At 38.0% G+C, this 20,543-nt stretch overlaps 1 protein-coding gene across 1 annotated transcript in view; it reads right to left on the bottom strand.

Moving 5' to 3' along the window:
* The window catches only part of SLC25A21 (solute carrier family 25 (mitochondrial oxoadipate carrier), member 21), a 271,929-nt gene that overhangs the window by 186,558 nt on the left and 64,828 nt on the right, over positions 1-20,543 (bottom strand). Inside the window, exon 2 of the mRNA XM_006752691.2 lies at positions 4,175-4,223. Within this exon, the coding sequence (XP_006752754.1) occupies positions 4,175-4,203 (29 nt within the window). The 5' untranslated portion in view covers positions 4,204-4,223. The remainder of the gene's footprint in view (positions 1-4,174; positions 4,224-20,543) is intronic.

Below are 20,543 nucleotides of genomic sequence, written 5' to 3'. Positions count from 1 at the left end.
AAATAACATCATTTTGTTCAACATAGCTTTGTTACAATGTTGATTGATGCTATAGGAACTTAACTCTTATTTATATCCATTTGCCTATGGTAAATTGGTTTTAATGCACTGTTTTGCTTAAAGTTGCAGGACCTATGGATGACATTAAGTAAGAGCCTACTGTATTGTAGGGCACAGCAGATGCTAGCATTGTTTCTAATCCCTCACTAATGATCTTTTTATATTTACTACTCAGTGAAAATATTTAAATATATTGAGTTAAATGAAATATGTTAATAAGATTTAAAAATAAAGTAAAATAAAATGATAGTATATCAGTCCTGGTTCTGTTTGTCTTCAGGCCCATTTATCTTCCCTTGTTTCACTCTGCTCTGTTATGCAGAAGGACTGCCCTCTGTGCGGCTGGTTTCCCAGGCTTCCATGAGCTCAGATACAGGAGCACTGATGGGAGGTTGCAGAGTGTGGAAAAGGAGAGACTAGAGTATTTCTCATATTCCTTGTCTGCCCCAGGCAGTGAATTTTAGGCAGTGGCTGGTGCTCCTCTGAGCCTCCAGCTATAACTAGACCAGATTTTCTATGGTTACAGCTTCTACCAGCCTCTGGTAACACCACCACTTCCCTTTATTCCTCCAGCCTGGGTTAACAGAATTGATCATTTACAAAGTGAAAAAAATAATGGAAAAAAATCTCTGTGAAGGAAGAATTTGAAAATATATTTTTAGAATCTGTTATCATTCCCTCAGCAAATAAAAAGGTTAGGCACAAATAGGATCTCAAAAGAAAAGATTAGACTTGAAAAAGTAAACACACTTATTTTGAGATATTGTGGGAAATGAGACATTTCTATACTCACGTTGATTAAGTACTAACCTTCAAGTAAAGATATTTAAGAAGAGGCAAAGCAGCTCATAAAAAGACTATAAAGCAAGTGAGGTTTGGTCTGATGTATGCTATGCCCCACTTGGATAATCCCTGAAATAATTTGGAACCCAGTACTCTTGGATGTCATTTAGGAAAGTGACCTGCTCAAATAACTAATGCTACATGGTTTCAGATATTATCTCTTGTAGTTTACAGTTTATGTTATTTATACATGTAGTTATCTCCTATACAATATATATAATATTGAAAATATTTTAGCATTATTTACTCTGTTCTGTCTACTCCTTATCACCTGTGTTAGTGCTCAGTGATAAATGCTACCACTCTTGCGTATTCTATTTCTATTGAAAAATTAGTTGCATATATTTTGGGCTTTCAGTTTACTCTATAATTGTGGCTTTTGACTCAATATACTTTTTATTATTATGCAGGTCAAATACCACCCCATATCCAGTTCCCTTCTCTTTCAGTGCACCTGGGAGGATTTTATTTTCCCTCCCCTGGAAGCTAGGCAAGGGCATGTGACTAATTCCAATAAATCAATGCAATTTTCATGAAAATATCTACATAAAAAAGGAACTATAAAGTCCCAGTAACTTGGCACATCCATTTTAAGAAGTATTCTATTCAATTCCAGTAAAAAGAAATTATATAGTAGTTACATGCAAATTTTTGACTGTGCAGGAAGTCGGCACCTATTTTGTTCAATGGTCATTGTATTATAGTTTTTGAAATTCATTGTGATGAGATTCTTATTAGCACATCAGACTATAAGCTCTTTGAGGGCAAAGCTAGCCTAGAACCCAAATAATACCAGATACTCAATACATGTTGCTAAATGGATGAGTGAAGGACTGAGTGACTGAATAATCATAGTTTCAATATGATATCTTGTTCAAATCATTCTTGTTTCTCCTTCATGCTCATTTGAACAATTCAAAATTTTAGGCTGTTTCCCTTAAGTGAAAACAAAACAAAACAGTTTTATTCCTCAGCAAGAAGAGCAAAAATATTCTGGCTTTTCAAAGAAGATAATATGAAGTCTAAGAAAGACATGGCAGTGAATTTTACTTTCTCATGGTAGGGTGGTGTGGTCTTGTGGGGAGGGGTATGGAAAAGGCAATGGGGGGAAGGGACATATGTAATACTTTCAACAATAAAGATTTATTAAAAAGCAAAGTAAAATAAATAATAAAATATAATTTATTTATATTTTAAAAAAGACAGTCCAGGAAGTAGAGACATGTTTGAATATAATTTGTGGTCTTGTTCTCTCTGCTTGGGTTTGGTGATGTTCTGGACTGAATATTTACAAACCCCCAAATTCATATTTTGAAGCCCTAATCCCCAAATGTGATGGTAGTTGAAGATGAGACTTTAGGGAAGTAATTAGGTTTAGATGAGGTCATGGGGGAGCCCCATGATGGGATTAGTGCCCCTATAAGAAAAAGAAGAGACATCCGAGCCCCTCTCTCTGCCATGAGAGGATAGGGAGAGAAGGTGACTGTCTATAAGTCAGGAGGAGGGCCCACACCAAGGACCAAATTGACTGGCACCTTGATCTTGGATTTTCCAGCCTCAGGAACTATGAGAAATAAATGCCTGTTTCTTAAGCCACCAATCTGTGCTATTTTGTTAGCCCGAGCTATGGCAGAGGCCAATTTCTCATCTTCTCTACCTCTATTAGAAATGTAATATGATATGCAGGCCACAGTCACCTTTCCTTGCTTTCAGCAACCAGTCTAAGATTCTTCAGCCTCTTTGGATAAATTAAGCAACATGTCCACTCAATGACCAGCCTGGATCAGCAAGTACAGTAATCCACCCTTATCTGTGGGGGATATGTTCCAAGACCCTCAGTGAATGCATGAAACCATGAGTAGTACCAAATCTTATAGGTGCTGTGGTTATACCTATACATACATATGACAAAGTTCAACTTTAAATCAGGCATAGTAAGAGATTAACAACAATAATTAATAATGAAAAAGAACAATTACAACAGTATTCTGTAATAAAAGTTATATTTCAGAGAGGAAGGGAGAGGAAGAGAGCGATAGAAACATCTAATGAGAGAGAATAATTGATCAGCTGCCTCCTGCACACCCCCTACTGGAGATTAAGCCCACAATCCAGGCATATGCCCTGGACCAGAATCAAACCCACAACCCTTCAGTCCATAGGTCAACACTCTATCCACTGAGCCAAGCTGGCTAGGGCGTGTTCTTGGTTTTAAACAATACAAATAAATGAAAACTTTCACTACATTCTAAGAGCTTCTAATTAAAGAGAGAGAGAGAAGGAGAGAGAGAGAGGGAGAGGGGGAGGGAGAGAGAGTTCAATAATTCACGCACAAGTTTAACTTTTTAAAATGCTCTCAATCATATTAAAACCTATAGGATTTTTCCCTCTTGGTAAATAGATTTAATATACTGCCCTTATTTGTATACTAGAGGCCCAATGCACAAAATTTTGTGCACTCAAGGGGGTCCCTCAGCCTGGCTTGTGCCCTCTCACAGACTGGGACCACTCGGGGGATGTCCACCTGCTGGCTTAGGCCTGCTCCCTAGGGGATCGGGCCTAAGCTGGCAGTCAGATATCCCTCTGGCAGTCCAGGAGCCCTCAGGGGATGTCTATTTGCCAGCAGGGAGCAGGCCTAAGCTGCAGTCAGACATCCTTAGCGCTGCTGAGGGAGGGGGAGAGGAAAGAAAAAAAGGGAGAAAAGAAGGGAAAGAAGTGTGCATTCCACACATGCACACTCTGGGCCCAGGAAGAGTCGGCTGCTAAGCAGGACAGGCAGTGGCTGTAAAAACACCCGGCAGGCCGGATAAATGTTTTCGGCGGGCCGCATGTGGCCTGCAGGCCGTAGTTTGAGGACCCCTGATTTAAGAAGTTTGGTTGAAATTTTGGAATCTCACACCAAAATGCTGACTATTAAGTAGTAATCTGTTATATACAATGCCAAATGAAAGTCCGCTATAATAATTCACTAAAGTTTAGTTTTTACATCATTTTGATATATTTACCTCAACCAGTTTAGCCACAAATCATACCTTATGGTTGTCATCTGAAGGCAGTAAAATATTATATACCTTCAGATGACCTCAATCCAGAAATGCTTTTCACTGTTCACATTTTATCTGTCAAATAGTATTTTCTTTAAGAAGTAAATACAAATGCCATTATTGGGAGAAGCTACTGGCCTGGGACAAGTTCTAGCATTTAGTGTTCTGACAGACCTTAATTTGGATATCAGCCAAAGTCAATAAAACTTGTTCATGCAGAACCTTACCTGGTTTTCACCACATCGAGGGGGTGCATCAGGCAAATTTCTACAAGACCTGAAAGATAATAAAGAAAAGTCCAATAAACACTTATGTAAACACTGGTTCTTATTTCCTTGGCCTTATTGATTTCTCAAGCAAGTATGAAGATTCAAATAAGAATCTTGGGACATTGAACATGACAGCTAATAGTATAAGCTAGTGGCAAAAGACAAAAGTATAATATGATTTTATTACAGTGGAAGCAAGATATGTGAGTACTTACTGGTGCTCTGGCAAAAGCAGGGGCTGTAGGTAAAAGAGAATGAAATCAGATGTCCTAAATCCCAATCAAGTAGGCAGGAATTACTGTATCTCAATCCAATCCAATAAATAGATATATGAGGAAGAAAGGGAGGAAAGAAAAAAAGGGAGAAAAGAAGGGAAAGAAGGTCTTTCAGCAACCCCTACACCACCTACTAACATGGCAAATCATGAGCCTCAGTTTCAGGATTCATGAAATAAAGATTGATAGCTTAATAGAGAACATGCACTAAGTGTTTATTGTATGCCAGACATTGTTCTAAGCAGGACTTAGTTTATTTCATTTAATCCCCATAAGAGCTCTTTGTGATAGAAAGTAATCTTATCCCATTTTACAGTAGAGATAATTGAGTCACATTAGATTAATAACTTTTTTTAAAGGTTCTATTGATTAGAGAGAGAGAGAGAGAGAGAGAGAGAGAAAGGGGGAGGGAGCGGGAGAGGGAGAGGGGGAGGGAGAGGGAGAGAGAGAGATTAACTGGCTGCTTCCTGCAGCTCCCTATTGGGGATTGAGTCCTCAACCTGAGCATGTGCCCTGACCAGGAATGGAATATTTGACCTCTTTGATCATGGGACCATGCTCACCAATTAAGCCACACTGGCCAGGGTCACATTGATGGTCATTTAACATACATTATCCCTGATGTGTACAATTATTGAGCAAGGAAACCTTTATATCATATTTACTTTAAGATAAGCAAACTAAAGTAGATAGTGTTAATTGATTTGCCTTGAAGCCACCCAACAGTATTGCAGGTCTTTTCTTAAGGGCAGAGCAATTACCTCTCCTTCATTTGCAAACTAATTCAATTTGAGCTTATCTGTAATTTAGTTCTTCCCCATCATATTTATAGACAGAAATATCTTTTATTCCCTTACTGGTCAGGTTCAAGAAGCTCAAGTACTTGTACCTTCCCAAAGGCTGGCTTTGCTTCCAAAGAAGCTTTAGAAAGTTCTCCCAGCTGTAGTTTACAAGTCATATGTATTGATCTAAAACAACTGTCTTATTTTGGCTAAAACTAATAGGACTCAATATTGATTTCATTCCAGCAAGGAATGCTCCACAGTCATTGGTAACCAAGTCACTGACCCAATCAGAGTCACTGCCTAGGGACTGGAGAAAGGAGCAAAGAACAAGGGCAACAGAATTACTGGGCATGATTACAAGCTTCTGAGACACTGTTTTTGCTTTGTGAATAAGCCTTATTATCCAAGAGTGCAGGGGTGGGTCTCTTCCTTGCAAACAGTAGGGTCTCAATATACTTCCTCTTGTTTGAAAATTCACATTCACCTTGAACCTTAAATGACATAATAAAGCAGATGGATTTAATTGATATTTACAGAACATTTCATTCCAAAGCTAGAGAATATATATTCTCAAGTGTACATGGGACATTCTGAAAGATAGACCACATGTTAGGATACAAAATAAGTCTTTCCAAGTTCAGAAAGATTGAAATAATATCAAGCATCTTCCCGGATCACAGCAGCATGAAACTTCTAGTTGATTTCTAATCAACTACAACAAAAAAACTCAAAAACATTCAAACACATGAAAGGTAAATAGCATGTTATTAAACAATGTATTTAAATTGAGTTACCAATGAGATCAAGGAAGAAATAAAAAACTACCTAGGAACAAACAAAAATGAACACACAACAACCACAAATCTATGGGTTACAACAAAAGCAGTCCTGAGAAGGAAGTTCATAGCATTACAGGCCTACCTCAAGACACAAGAAAAAGCTGAAATAAAGGATCTAACCCTACTACTAATAGAATTTGAAAGAGAACAACAAGCAAAGACTAAACTAGAAGGAAGGAAATAATAAAGATCAGAGTAGAAATAAATGACAGAAACTAAAAAGACAATACAAAAGATCAATGAAACCAAGAGCTTGTTCTTTGAAAAGATAAGCAAGACTGATGAACTTTTAGCCAGGCTCATCAAGAAGCAAAGAGAGAGGACCCAAATATATAAAGTCAGAAATGAAAGAGGCAAAGTAACAACTGACACCAGAGAAATACAAAAGATTGTAAGAAAATGGTATGAAAAATTATATGCAAACAAAATGGACAACCTGGGTGAAATAGACACATACCTGGAAACTCTTCCAAAACTGAACCAGGAAGACCCAGAAAACCTGAAAAGGCTGATTACAACTAATAACATTGTAGCAATAATAATAGTAATAATAATAATAATAATAATAAACTCCCAGCAAAATACTATCAAATATGATCCAGCAATACATGAAAAAGATCATACAACACAATAAAGGTCATATATGACAAACTTACAGTCAAAAATATACTAAATGAGCAAAAACTAAAAGCATTTGTCTTAAGAACAGGATCAAGACAGGGATATACGCTTTCGCCACTCTTATTCAATGTTGTACTAGAAATTCTAGCCACAGCGACCAGACAAGAAGAAGAAATAAGAGGCATCCAAATTGGAAAGGAGGAAATGAAACTCATTATTCACAGATGACATGATATTTTACATAGGAAACCATAAAGACTCCACCAAAAAATTACTAGATTTAATAAATGAATTTGGCAAAGTAGCAGGATACAAAATAAATATACAGAAATCAATGGCATTGTTATACACTAATAATGAACTTTCAGAAAGTGAAACTAAAAAAAAAAATCCAATTTACTATTGCAAAAACAACAAAAAAATAAGATACCTAGGAGTAAACTTAACCACGGAGGTAAAAGACCTGTACTCAGAAAACTATATGACATTGAAAAAAGAAATGGAGGAAGATACAAACAAGTAGAAGCATATACCATGTTCATAGAGTGGAAGAATCAATAGCATTAAAATGTTCAGCCATAACCGGTTTGGCTCAGTGGATGGAGCGTCGACCTGCGGACTGAAAGGTCCCAGGTTCGATTCCGGTCAAGGGCATGTACCTTGGTTGCGGGCACATCCCCAGTAGGAGGTGTGCAGGAGGCGGCTGATCGATGTTTCTCTCTCATCGATGTTTCTAATTCTCTGTCTCTCTCCCTTCCTCTCTGTGAAGAATCAATAAAATACATATATTTAAAAAAAAGTTCATACTACTGAGAGCAATCTATAGATTCAATGCAATTGCTATTAAAATATTATCAGCATATTTCACAGATCTAAAGCAAATATTTCAAAATTGTATATGGAACCAAAAAAGACCTTGAATAGCTGTAGCAATCTCGAGAAAGTTGGAGGGATCATGATACTGGATATAAAACTGTACTACAAAGCCATTTTAATCAAAAGAGTCTGGTACTGGCACAAGAACAGCCATATAGATCAATGGAACAGAACAGAGATCCCAGAAATTTCCCTATGCCAATCATCACAGCAATGCAAATTAAAAGTACAATGAGGTATCACCTCACACCTTTCAGAATGGCTACCATTAATACATCAACAAAAGGCAAGTGCTAGTGAGTCTGTGGAGAAAAGGGAACCCTAGTACACTGCTGGTGGGAATGCAGACAGCTGTTGACACTGTGGAAAATGGTATGGAGTCTCCTCAAAAAATTAAAAATGGCCCTGAAGCTTGACTCAGTGATCCCACTTCTGGAAATATATCCTAAGAATCCTGAAACACCAATCAGAAAGAAAATGTGAACCCCTATGTTCATAGCAGCATTATTTATAATAGCTAAGATCTGGAAACAGACAAATGCCCATCAGTAGATGAGTGGATAAAAAATCTGTGGTACATTTACACAATGGAATACTATATGGCTATATAAAAGAAGGATCTCTTACCCTTTCCTGCAGCATGGATGACCTGGAGACCATTATGCTAAGTGAAATTAGCCAGTCAGAGAAAGACAAATATCACATGATCTCACTTATATGTGGAATCTAATGAACAAAATGAATTGATGAACAAAATAGATCTAGAGGCAAGGATGGATGGAACAGATTATTCTTATTTTGGAGATTTAAAATGCTTAAACCATAAAACAGAAGATCCTTTTTTTTTAACCTATCCCTTTATAACCTGGGCTGTAGAAGAGAGCACTGAGAGTGCACTACTATATTGGTGGGCTGACTGAATGTGGGATATACCCCACACCTGCCTACTCCTAACAGAATCCTAAAGTACAGAAACTGGGTATGAAGTTCATTCCTGTGCCTTCCTTCCTGCTCCACCCCTGTCTTCGCCCCAGAATAATGATGTAATGGGCTTCAGCAGCCTTTTTAACAATAGGAGGAGAGGGTGTGGAAGACAAACTGGGTGCCTGAAAGGTGACTTGAACATAGTTTATTAAAGAACTAGAGGCCCAGTGCATGAATTCATGCATGGGTGGGATCTGACTGGCCCAGCCCCAATCTGGGTGGATCAGGGCCTGGCTGGCTGGGGGGAGGGGCTGCAGGCCATTGGCTGGTGGGCCCTGCCCCTGATTGGGGGAAGTCTGCCTCTCCTCCAAGAAACCAAGAGGGATAAGCAGAGTAATTATTTTTGACAGATGCTTTCATTGGGTAATATTGCCAAGTGTTAGGGGAGTATAAATAAGGGACATTAAACTAGGACTTAGACTTAAGGGAAGGATTTCCATTATAGAAGGTATTTTCACAATGAGTATTAAGACCCAGATGAATAATGTACATTACAGATTATAGTGTACATTCAAAACATGGGCGCATAAGGGAGCATGATCTATTCAGGGAACTTTAAGCAGTTGGACTTGTGGGGAGACCACAGACATGATTAGCCCTGTACATATTTTAATAACTAGAGGCCGGGTGCATGAATTCATGCATGGGTGGGGTCCGGGGCCACTGGAGGTTGGCCAGCTGGCCCCACCCCATGATCAGGCCAGTTCGCTGGCCATAGTGGGCATCATAGCAATGGTCATTCTGGTTTCTGGCTTTTTATATATATAGATACTGTCAAGTGCTCCTTCAGTTAAGGTCTTAGTCTATTTTAACTATTCACAATGTTATTATACACTAATGTGTTCTAATGTATATTACAGTAGGTCCTCAGGTTACGTTGGAGATCCATTCCTATGGCGCAACGTAACGCGATTTTTGCCATAAGTTGGAACCCACCTATATAAGCACCTACGTCACTCACATGGAGCACATACACAGCAGTAGTGAAGTGAAACAGTAAAAAAATTTAAAAGAAAGATAACAATTCCTGACCTTTACTTGTGGTAAATAAATGATAAAAAAACATAAAGCACATATGTACATACATCAAAATGACAGAACTTTCTTTTTTATAAATAAATGGGAGATGGCAATGTAACCACGAAACGACGTACATCGAGTCTGATGTAACCCGAGGACTATCTATCTATATTTGAGAACAGAGTATTCTAAATTTACCCTCTTGTCACTGTATCAATTATTTGTTCATTCTCTAAAATTCCATTATGTAACAATTACTATATATATTTTATATTACCAATTATATTATATTACTTTACAAATATCAAGGTAGAATTTATAATACCATGCTATGGCTAGTAATATATAGAAATAAATATTCAGACATTGTAGTCTTTGTGAATGACATCTAGATTTGTGAAAACGTGTGGTCAAATACAAACCATGAGCTCTTTAAGAAAAGGGAGTACTTAACTTTATAGGCCCACTGAGTAAATAATGTAAAGTACATGAAATGAACTCAAGAAGTTCTCTATCTACACTCACTTCCTTGGTGATCTCACTCCAACCCATGGTTTTAATTAGCATCTATAAGCTAACAACTCGCCAATTTACATTTCTAATTCAGGCTTTTCTTCCAAAGTCTAGACTTAAATATCCTATTGCTTATTTGACATCTCTGCTTGGATATTTAATATCCATCTCAAAATGCACACATCTAAAACAGGATCCTCACCCTCCTCCCTCCATCCCAAATAAAACAAAACAAAAACTAACCTGTTCAACCTTATAATCATCATGAACTCTTCTTTCTCTCAAAACCCTTTTCCAATCTACCTGAAGATATCCATTGGCTTTACTTTAAAATATATCGAGACTTTTACCATCTCTCACTTCCTCCACTGCCCCTGCCTCTGGTCAAAGTCAGGAACATCATTTCTCGCTGATTAATTGCAGCACCTCATTAACAGGCCTCCCTCCTTCCACCTTTGACCCCTTCCACCTGCTCTCACCCTGCAGCCAGAGTGATCTTTTAAAAGGGTAAGTAATTTCCTGTCATTCTTCTGGTCAGCAATGGCTCTCCATTTCACTCAGAGAAAAGCACACAGAATCTGGGTCTGCATACTTCTCTCACCAACTCTTTCTACTCTCCCACTCACTCATGCTGTTCTGGCCACTTGCCTCTTTGCTGTTTCCCAAACTTGCTAGCACTGCTTCAGCTTTCAGCCTTTACACTAGCTGTTTCCTCGACTGGGAATGCTCTTCCCTCAGGTTCCACTTGACCAACTTCCTTCACATGGTCAGTGAGTAACCCTGACCCCTGTAGCACATAGGCCTGTCTCTCCTCACCCAACACTGATAAAACTTCATGTGCTGTGTTATTTCCTCTTCCCATAGTACTTAGCAACTTTTAGCACATTCCATTAGTACTTATTTATTATGTTTATTAGAGGCCCGGTGCATGAAATTCGTGCACTAGGGGGTGGGAGTTGTCCTTCAGCCCAGCCTGCACCCTTTCCAATCTGGGACCCCTCAGGGGATGTCCGACTGCTGGTTTTAGGCCCACAGGGATCGGGCCTAAACCAGCAGTCAGAGATCTCTCTCACAATCCGGGAACACTGGCTCCCAACCACTCGCCTGCCTGCCTGCCAGATTGCCCCTAACCACTTCTGCCTGCCTGCCTGATCACCCCCTAACCACTCCCCTGCCAGCCTGATGGATGCCTGACTGCTCCCCTGCCAGCCCAATTGCCCCTAACTGCCCTCTCCTGCCAGCCTGGTCGCCCCCAACTGCCTTCCCCCACCAGCCTGTTCGCCCCTAACTGCCCTACCCTGCCAGCCGGGGGAGGGTGGCCATCTGTGCAAGGGTGTGATGGTCAATTTGCACATTACCTCTTTATTATATAGGATTGTTTCCTGTCTCTCCCAGTAGAATGTAACTTTCACTAGGGCAGAGATCTTTGTCTGTACTGTCCACTGATATGCACTAAGTACTCAGAATGTGCCTGATACATAGCAGTTGCTCAATAAATATTTCTTAAAAAAAACAATTGTATTATATAAAATATAAACCTACATTGATGAGATTCCTTTTCAGTGGTATGAAATTTTATGAATTTAGTTTATAGAAGGGGACTCAGTCATTCAAGGAATCCACTATAATGTTTAAAATAGGAAGTAAGTCTACTGATAGGTTCTGAGTCCATACCTCTCCTCTAAGTAGAGCAGATATATTCCAAAGATAATTGTGGTGACATTTTATAAAACAGAAAGCATCTTAACATCCCCTTGAACTACAAAAGGTTAGTGGTACAGACAGAGAATTGAGGCATTCAAGTGTCCTCAATATGTCAGTTACAGGTAAAAGCTACGCCACCCTTATCAAGCCCAAAAATCTCTTCCTTGTACTTTAGCCCCTTCCTGGGCATTTTCAAATTAAATCTAAAACTTCTCTTTTCTCCTTTGAAATTCACTCTGTTCTAACCATTACCTTAACTGATTTTGTTAAACATGTTTAACTCTTTAAAATATAAAAATATATTTTTATTGTTTAAAGAGAACCACAGAGGAATAATGGTTTCAAACTTCGTAAATTTGAAATCCAAAAATAGAACAGATACAGACAGAAATGATATTTTTTCATCTACTCTACTAGTCAAGCAAATCATTACAACATCCTATTTGATAGCCTGCCCAGAAAATGTGGTAGCCCTATTGAATTATAAGCAATGTGAGACTCATAAAGGGAAATCAAATATTTTATGCTTTCCCCCAATAACAGTTAAGGCCCACTACCTTTGTGGCACAGTAAATTAATTTATGCACACAGAATTGGCTAAATAGTCAATATGATTTGCAGATTTGAAGTATGTTGTTAAAAGTTATGCTTTTGAGCAAGCCACAGCCTTCCTTGAAAAAATTGAAGCAAATATTTTCCTAAATGGTTACTATTAGCATGTATTTTTCTAACAAAACTAACACTAAGCAATAGCTGTTAGCACATATTTAAAGGGAGTAATTTCATCATTGCATCCTTCCTCTCATAGTTTATTATTTAATAGTCTTAAGAATTTAGAAAAATCCTAAGTGAAATGTTAGTCACACAAAGCTAAGAACCATATGATTTCACTCAGATGTGGGATATAAAACTGAAACTCATGGACACAGATAGCACTGTGGTAGTTACTAGAGCGGAGGGTGTAGGTAGGTGGTGGGAGTGGAGGGAGACTAATATATGGTGACGGATGATGATTTGACTTTGGGTGGTGGGCACATAGTGCAATATACAGACGTATCATAGAAATGTACACTTGAAACCTATCTAACAGTATGAACCACTGTCATCCCAATAAATTTAATTTAAAAATTGTAAATAAATAAAAACAATAAAAAGATTCAATGCTCATTTCCAAAAAAATAACTGAGAAAAACATATATTTTATATTTCAGAGGCATAAATATATGCATACATTATGGTCTAGAAATTATAGTAGCTAGAACATGTACAGGGAGGGAGAAAAATTGAGGCAGAGTTTAAAACTATGTGAGTTTTCCTAAAAAATAAAACTCTGAATGAAAATATAGAAAGGTTGAAAAATTTTAAATTAATAATAATCTCACTTATAAACAAAGTTTTTATATTAATTATTACTCAGTTTTACTCAATGTAATAGCTTTAAAACTTTTTACTCAATTTTAGCACAATGTAATAGCTTTAAAAATTATGGTTTGGTATTTTAATTCAATGAAAATTATTTTTATTTTTTTGTGTGTGTTATTAAGCTCTATATTAGATCCCAAACAAGCTCCAATGCACTTAGGTAAATGGCCCAATTTTGAGATGTGCTGATCATTTATGGAAAGTTAACTGCTAAAAATGGGCCTTAACACAATCAATAATGCAAAGAGAAACATCAGTGGGAAAATAAGCTGCGGATTAGGCTGGTAAATGGTAAAATACCTTTAGAAGTATATGAAAATGTCTTTAAAGTGAAGGAAATGAAAATAAAAAGAAATATGTATCAACTGTTTTACGGGTTACATGTCTATATAATAAATATAAAAACAGGAAAAAAAGATTGTGTAGTATATTGTTTATCTGAAGTAAAAAAAAAAAATTATTCAAGCTCACCAGCATTTCCAATGAGAAGCTTATGAAAACGCAGAAGGAGCTGGAGGAGGGGTTAGGACTCAGCGGCATGAGGGGGGCCAGGCTGCCAAGCACCAGGACTCTGCTTCTGCTCTGCAGACTTGCCCAGCTGCAGAGACTGTTTTCTCTCTGCTTTGCTATCAACCAGAAAGGTGAAACATTTTGCTCTGCTTTAAGAATTTTTTAATTGAAATATATTTGACATAGAACATTGAGTAAATGTAAGCTGCAAAACATGCTAATTTGATACATTTATGTACTGTAATATACAGGGTGGGGCAAAAGCAGGTTTACAGTTGTGAGTATGCAAAACAGAGTTTATTCTTGCATTATTATTTATTAACTAGGGGCCTAGTGCACAAGTTTGTGCACCTTGAAAGGAACTGTGGGCCGCAAGGCTGCAGTAGGCACAGGGGCGGGTCTTGACCCATCCTCCAGGCCCCCGCCTGGCCCTTCCTGCTGTGGCCCCAGCCCCCAGCCTGCTGGCAGCCCCACTCCCATTCCTGCCACTCCCACACGCTGACAGCGCCAGCCCCACTTGCACCCACTGAAGGCACGGAGGGATTGGGGCCGGCACTCTCAGCAGGTGTGAGTGGCAGCAGCAGCTTTGGTGCTGGCAGCAGGTGCAAGCAGGGTCAGCACCTGCACCAGGTGCAAGCGTCAGGCAGGACTGCGGCATGCAGGAGCAAAGAATTTTCAGTAACTACCAGAGGCTCACCCGGATGATAGCAACTGGTGCCCTACCTTGGTCTGACACCCCCACTCACCTGCTCCACCATCCCACTGCAGCCAATGTCCCCCATGTTCTGTACACGCCCCCTGGTGGTCAGCGCATGTCATAGCAACTGGTTGTTCGATTGTTCAGTTGTTCCGCTGTTTGGCCTATTTGCATATTAGCCTTTTATAATATAGGATTACTGTATTATTTTCCATCCAAACAACTGTAAACCTACTTTTGCCCCAACCTGTAGTTGCAGTTGTGGCAATAATTAGCACCTCTATCACATCACATACTTATCTTTTATTTTTAGTGGTTGAAATAATTAAGTTCTAGTCTCTTCTCAAGTCTGATAGCTTCTACAGTATTAACCTTCCTTTCTTCTTTTCCTTAGGAAAAAGGAGCCCTCTATTTGTTACAAGAATCAGAGACAGAACTCTGTCCCTCCACCCCTCCAGTCCTATACTGAAGCTGGATCTTACAGGCCAGATGTTATGCCTCTCTTCCAAAATTGGCATTTGTGGCATCATCTTAATAGCTTGAAATTGATCATGGTGGGAGCATTTAAACTATGGAAAATGACAAAGGCTATGTATTAGAGTTTTTAGGTGTTTGTTTTCCAGAGAGCCATTTGTTAAACATTCACCAGCACAACACTGCCCAAATCTAACCACAAATTCTGTGGCCTAGCTTAGTGTTAGGTTCAAAAGCGTTTGAAAGCGTCATAGTATAAGAAGAGTTTTTGATTTCCAGCTTCCTCCCCCTGCTCTCTTCCAAGGGTAGGAGCCCCTTAAAAGAGAGGAGCACACTGACAGCTGTCAGAGGGGGTTGGGGGGGGTGGTGATTAGATGAAAGAAGGTGAAGAGATTAGCCCAAGAACAAATATGCATAACCCATAGACATGGACAACAGTATGGTGATGGCCAGAGGGAAGGAGGTTTCCGGCTGGGTGAAGGTGGGCAAAGGGAGGGAAAATGGGGACATCTGTAATAAAATATAAAGCTTTTAAAAAAGGGAAGAACATTCTAGCCACTTTCCAATGAGTACAAAATGCTATTATAATTTCAACAGCATTGTGAAACAATAAAATGCTATTTAAATAATAAAAAAAAAACAAAAAAAGAGGATAGAAAATATGGTTACAAAGCTGGCTTCACCCTTAGTCATTGGACAGAAGTTCAGAAACAGGAAGAAGGCCTTAGGCAAATACACAGCATCTTGCTGGCTGAAGAATTCAGATATTTAGGTCACAAGTATCTAATTTAGTTCTTTCTTTTCTATAAGTAATTAAAACCAATTACATTCAAATAAAAAGCAGGATAAAAATTATAATGTCGTTTTCCCTCTTCTAATTATATTATTTCTTACAATCATATTATTCTTTGTTTTGATCTTTAAGTTTATGGCTTCATAAAAATTATGTAATTATGTAATTATGTAATGACCAGGATATGTACACCTTAACAACTTAAGATATTTAATTACCAACACACATCATATAGAAATGTTGAAAGTGTGAAACACTGAATAAAACAATGATACAAACAAATATAAGCCTCCAATGATGGGTTATTTAAGACCCGAAACAAAACTATTTTAAAAGATTTTGAAACCACAGTATTTAGTCCTCAAAAATAAATGAACACATTCATAGTCATAGAGGCAAGGTTAGATAGTAAATGATGAAATACATACTTGAAAAGACTCAATCATCTTTCTAGGGAAGGCAACCCTAACACTTGAAGTGTGTTCTCACTTGAACAATCTTTTCATGGTTGAAGATTAAAACTCTGGAATTCTACAGGGTGCCTACAAAGTCTAAAAACATAGACAAACATGACTTCATGAGGTCATTATCAATCCGTAAAAAGGTAAATTGACATAATCTATTTTCCAGATTTTATAAATACTCTGTGGATGACTTCATAGGAGAGAAGTGACTTCTATATTCACTCAAGGACTAGAGTTAGCTACCAGATAATTTTTGAATAAATACAAAGTGAAGAGCAATATTTCTGCTATAACTCCAATTTCTTCATATCTGTGATGCTACAAGGATCAATTTCTTCATTTTTCTCTTGTACACTAAAGTAATATAGGAGACATGAAACAATGGCAGCATCTAAAAGGGTATCTATAGTCCTGGGAACAATACTGGTGCTCCATCAAAATCCATTTTTTCTTTCTTCCATGGCCCATGATATCTCAGAAAGATGGCCTCCCCCAGCATCTCTCCTGTGTGGCCATGTGACTAAGTTCTCACCATGGAGTGTGAGTATGCCTCTTTCATACCTACTTTCTCCTCGTCCTGCTAACTGGGACTTCAGTGTGGTAGGTGCCTCACGTTACATCTAACGGATGACAGGTGGGTGCTCTAGGGGATGGTGGAACAACCACTGGAAGGGACTTGTGTCCCAGAGTGACTATGAGGAGCAAAGACTCCATGCTGACCTGAACTATTGATAGCAAGACTGTTACATGAAAGATAAATAAACTTTTGATTTTTTAAGCCACTGTATGTTAGGTCTCTTTGAAGCAGTGAAGCTTTACCCTGACACATACAAATGCCATATCAAATCGCACCATCATAATTGCTAACTATCTTATGAATTCACAAATGGCAAGTTTTCTGAACTAAACTCAACTTACCACCAAGCAGGAAAGAGAATTCCCCTCTCTTCCAAAAAGAAGAAAGGTGACATTATGAAGTATGTGGAGACCAAGCCTGTGAGATTACACCGGGTTCAGTTAAAGTTTCTCTGGCCTTGGAATGGATTTTGGAGCACTTGTAATTGAGAACTGAATTTAGAAACAAGGGATTTAAAGTGGATGTGGAAGATATGGCTCGAGTTGAACCATAATACCTTTATTAAAATGATCAGAGTCTAAAATTCCATTGTCTAAAAAGCAAAACAGTGCTGCCGTGTTCAATGTGTGTGTTTTAAATAACATTTTCCAGGGTGAGTACATATTCCACGTTTTCTGTTTTACCTTACCAGTGAACAGCTGGAGGAATTTGTGCGAGAGAAACAATGCTTTCTTATTCATGCAGGTAGTCAATTCCAGCAAAAATAATTTTCCAGGGCTCTTTTGGTTGTTTGAGACAAAATTCAACACAACTCAGCTTAAACACAAAAGGGGAATTTGTTGGCTCATAATTGAGATGACGGAAATGGCAGGGATGCTTGGCTCCCAGACTTTCTCTCCCCTTCCCTCACCTGCTTGTCTCTGCTTGTCTTTATTCACTCCTGCTAGAGAGTTTTCCTAACACAGAGGTATACACCTCAGAGAGCCCCTGTTCCCATCCTGTCATATTTAAAATGCAAGAGGCAAGCAGGACTCTTCTCTGCTGGTGCAACAAAGAAATTGGAGGAAGGTCTTTGTTTGGCATCACTTTGATCACATGTGATTCCCTGGGCCAGTCGTTATGGGTAGGAGGTTGTGGACATCTGATGGGTGGGGCTTTGGTCACATGGGAAAAAAATTTTTTAGTCCATTCCATGCTTCTATGTCTCTGGATCTATTCTGTTCATCAGTTTATTTTGTTCTTTAGATTCCACACACGAGTGAAATCATGTGATACTTGTCTTTCTCTGACTGACTTACTTCACTTAGCATAGTACTCTTCAGGTCCCTCCATGTTGTCTCAAAGGGTAAGAGGTCCCTCTTTTTTACAGCTGCATAGTACTCCATGGTGTAAATGTACCACAGCTCTTTTATCCACTCATCTACTGATGGGCACTTGGGCTGTTTCCATATCTTAGCTATTGTAAATTGTGCTGCTATGAACATAGGGGTGCATACATTCTTTCTGACTGGTGTTTCCGTTTTTTTGAATATATTCCTAGAAGTGGGACAACTGGGTCCAGAGACATAGAAGCTTAGAACAGACTATTAATAATCAGAGGGAAGGTGGGGGTGGATGGGTACTTGGGAAGATATCAATCAAAGGATTTGTATGCATATATATGCATAGCCCATGGACACAGACTTAGGGCTTGGGGTAAGGGTCAGGCTAGAAGGGGTTAATGGGGGGGGACACATGTAGTACTTTCAACAATAAATATTTTTTTAAGAAAAGAGAGTTTCAGAGTGTTAAATCTCTTTGTAACATCTCTTTCTTTGTAATTTGGAAAACAAGACTGCACTTAGAATATTTAAATAATACTCTTGCTACTTCCTTTTCTAAATACTTAAGTTTTAATCCAAATTAACTGACTCCTTTTCCACACTGCTAGCCATCCAATGACAATGGACTAATTAATTGAACTTCATCTAAAAAAAACCCACAAAACACTTTCCTATAAGAAACTCTAGTTTATAGTTTGGCTATTCTATATCCCTGTGAGATTAGCAAACTTGGAAAGGAAAGGAAATGGCTCAAGTTTTAAATATGCATATACAGCATAAGATATTATGTCAACTTGTAGATAAAGCCCTAGCTTACCTAAACTTGTCATTTGTAAAGTATTTATTGTATCAGGAAAGGTGTGCAGAAATAAGGAAGGCATAATTCCTGCTTGAAAGGTTTACATACTAACTCTGGAAGCCATTGCAAATGGGCATCATAATTACCCAACCGTAAACTGCTTCCTGGAGGGGCAGACAGAGGCACCCTTGGCTGCATGCTACAATCCACAGTTCAGTTTGACTTAGCATCTTGCACAAGAGCATATCCCAAACCACTTTACAGAAGTGAAATTTCCATTTGCAAGCCAATATATGCTATACATTACAGAACAGCTGTGTGCAAACATTGCCTCATGGAAAGAAAAAGAAAAAGAAAAACTTAAGGCATTAGGTCATGAGATGGGAATCCAAAGGAGAACTTAGGAGGCTTGGAGCACTAGGGTGGGAAGGAGGGAGAAGAGGAAAGATTGATAAGAAAGGACACACGCTAATGAGTAAGATTTAAAAATAGATCTGTGAGAAGTTAAAGGCACATCACACACCTCCCTGAAAAGAGTTGAGAATGAGACAATCTTTTACATGAGCCAAAGAAGCAGTAGCAGAAGTTAAATAAACAGAAAAAGTATGAAATGGGAGCTAATAAACTTTCAAAGTGATGGTGTAATTGCACAGGATTAGTAATCTCAGCTACTACGTGGTAAGGCAATAAAATGATGTTATTTTGAGTTAACCTGAATAATGGTGAACTATTGTCTAGGAAGGTTAGGGCAACAGAAGTACTGTAAAAGCTAATTTCGTAAGCATAAACACTATACATGAATTGTGCATTTTAAAATGCATATAATTTTATAAAATATATTTAATACTAAGAAAACCAATTAGACAACATACTTTTAGAATCTCTCCTGTTTTTAAAAATACCACAAAATATCAATTTTTTTATTTATTTTTGAGCCCTAGAAGTACCAGTTAATGGGGAACTGTATTTAACAAATGACAACAGAGAGTTTGTTGTATTTAAACTGAATCCATAATATATAGTAAAGTCCTGCCTTAAATTTAAATAAAATTTTTAGTGGCAATTACTCCCAAGAATATAGAGGAAAAAAAATGACTCTTTACTTAGGTTTCCTATCATTTAAATAATAGTAATATTTTAAAAAAATTCAAATTTGCCATTAAATTAAGTTTCTATTTCAAGTATCATCTACATAGCAAATTAATCTTCTATGGACAATTTGCATAACAAACATTATTCATATTCCATGAACTGCAAAATTATTCATTTAACAAAGGGTTTACATAACTCCTGAAGAGTTATGCACTTCTTAATTGGTAGCTACAAAATAGTCATGGGGATATAGAGAACAGCATAGGGAATATAGTTAATAATATTGTAATAACTATGTATGGTGCCAGGTGGGTACTGGAAATATTGGTGGGAAGACTTTGTAAAGTATATGATTATCTAATCACTCTACTGTACACCTGAAACTAATACAAAATAATATTGAATGTAAACTGTAAGTGAAAAATACAATTTTAAAAAATGAAAAAAAAATCATGTACTGCTTTTAAGGTGATATACTCTTGGGTAATGAAGTTTTCCACATAAGATATGATTAAATCCATATCTTGTGCAAGTTTCATGTTTAGCAGCTGCTCATTTTA

The sequence above is a fragment of the Myotis davidii genome, unplaced genomic scaffold (assembly GCF_000327345.1).
Source record: "Myotis davidii unplaced genomic scaffold, ASM32734v1 scaffold730, whole genome shotgun sequence".
Classification (NCBI taxonomy): domain Eukaryota; kingdom Metazoa; phylum Chordata; class Mammalia; order Chiroptera; family Vespertilionidae; genus Myotis; species Myotis davidii.
This window is presented reverse-complemented; position numbering and strand designations above follow the sequence as displayed.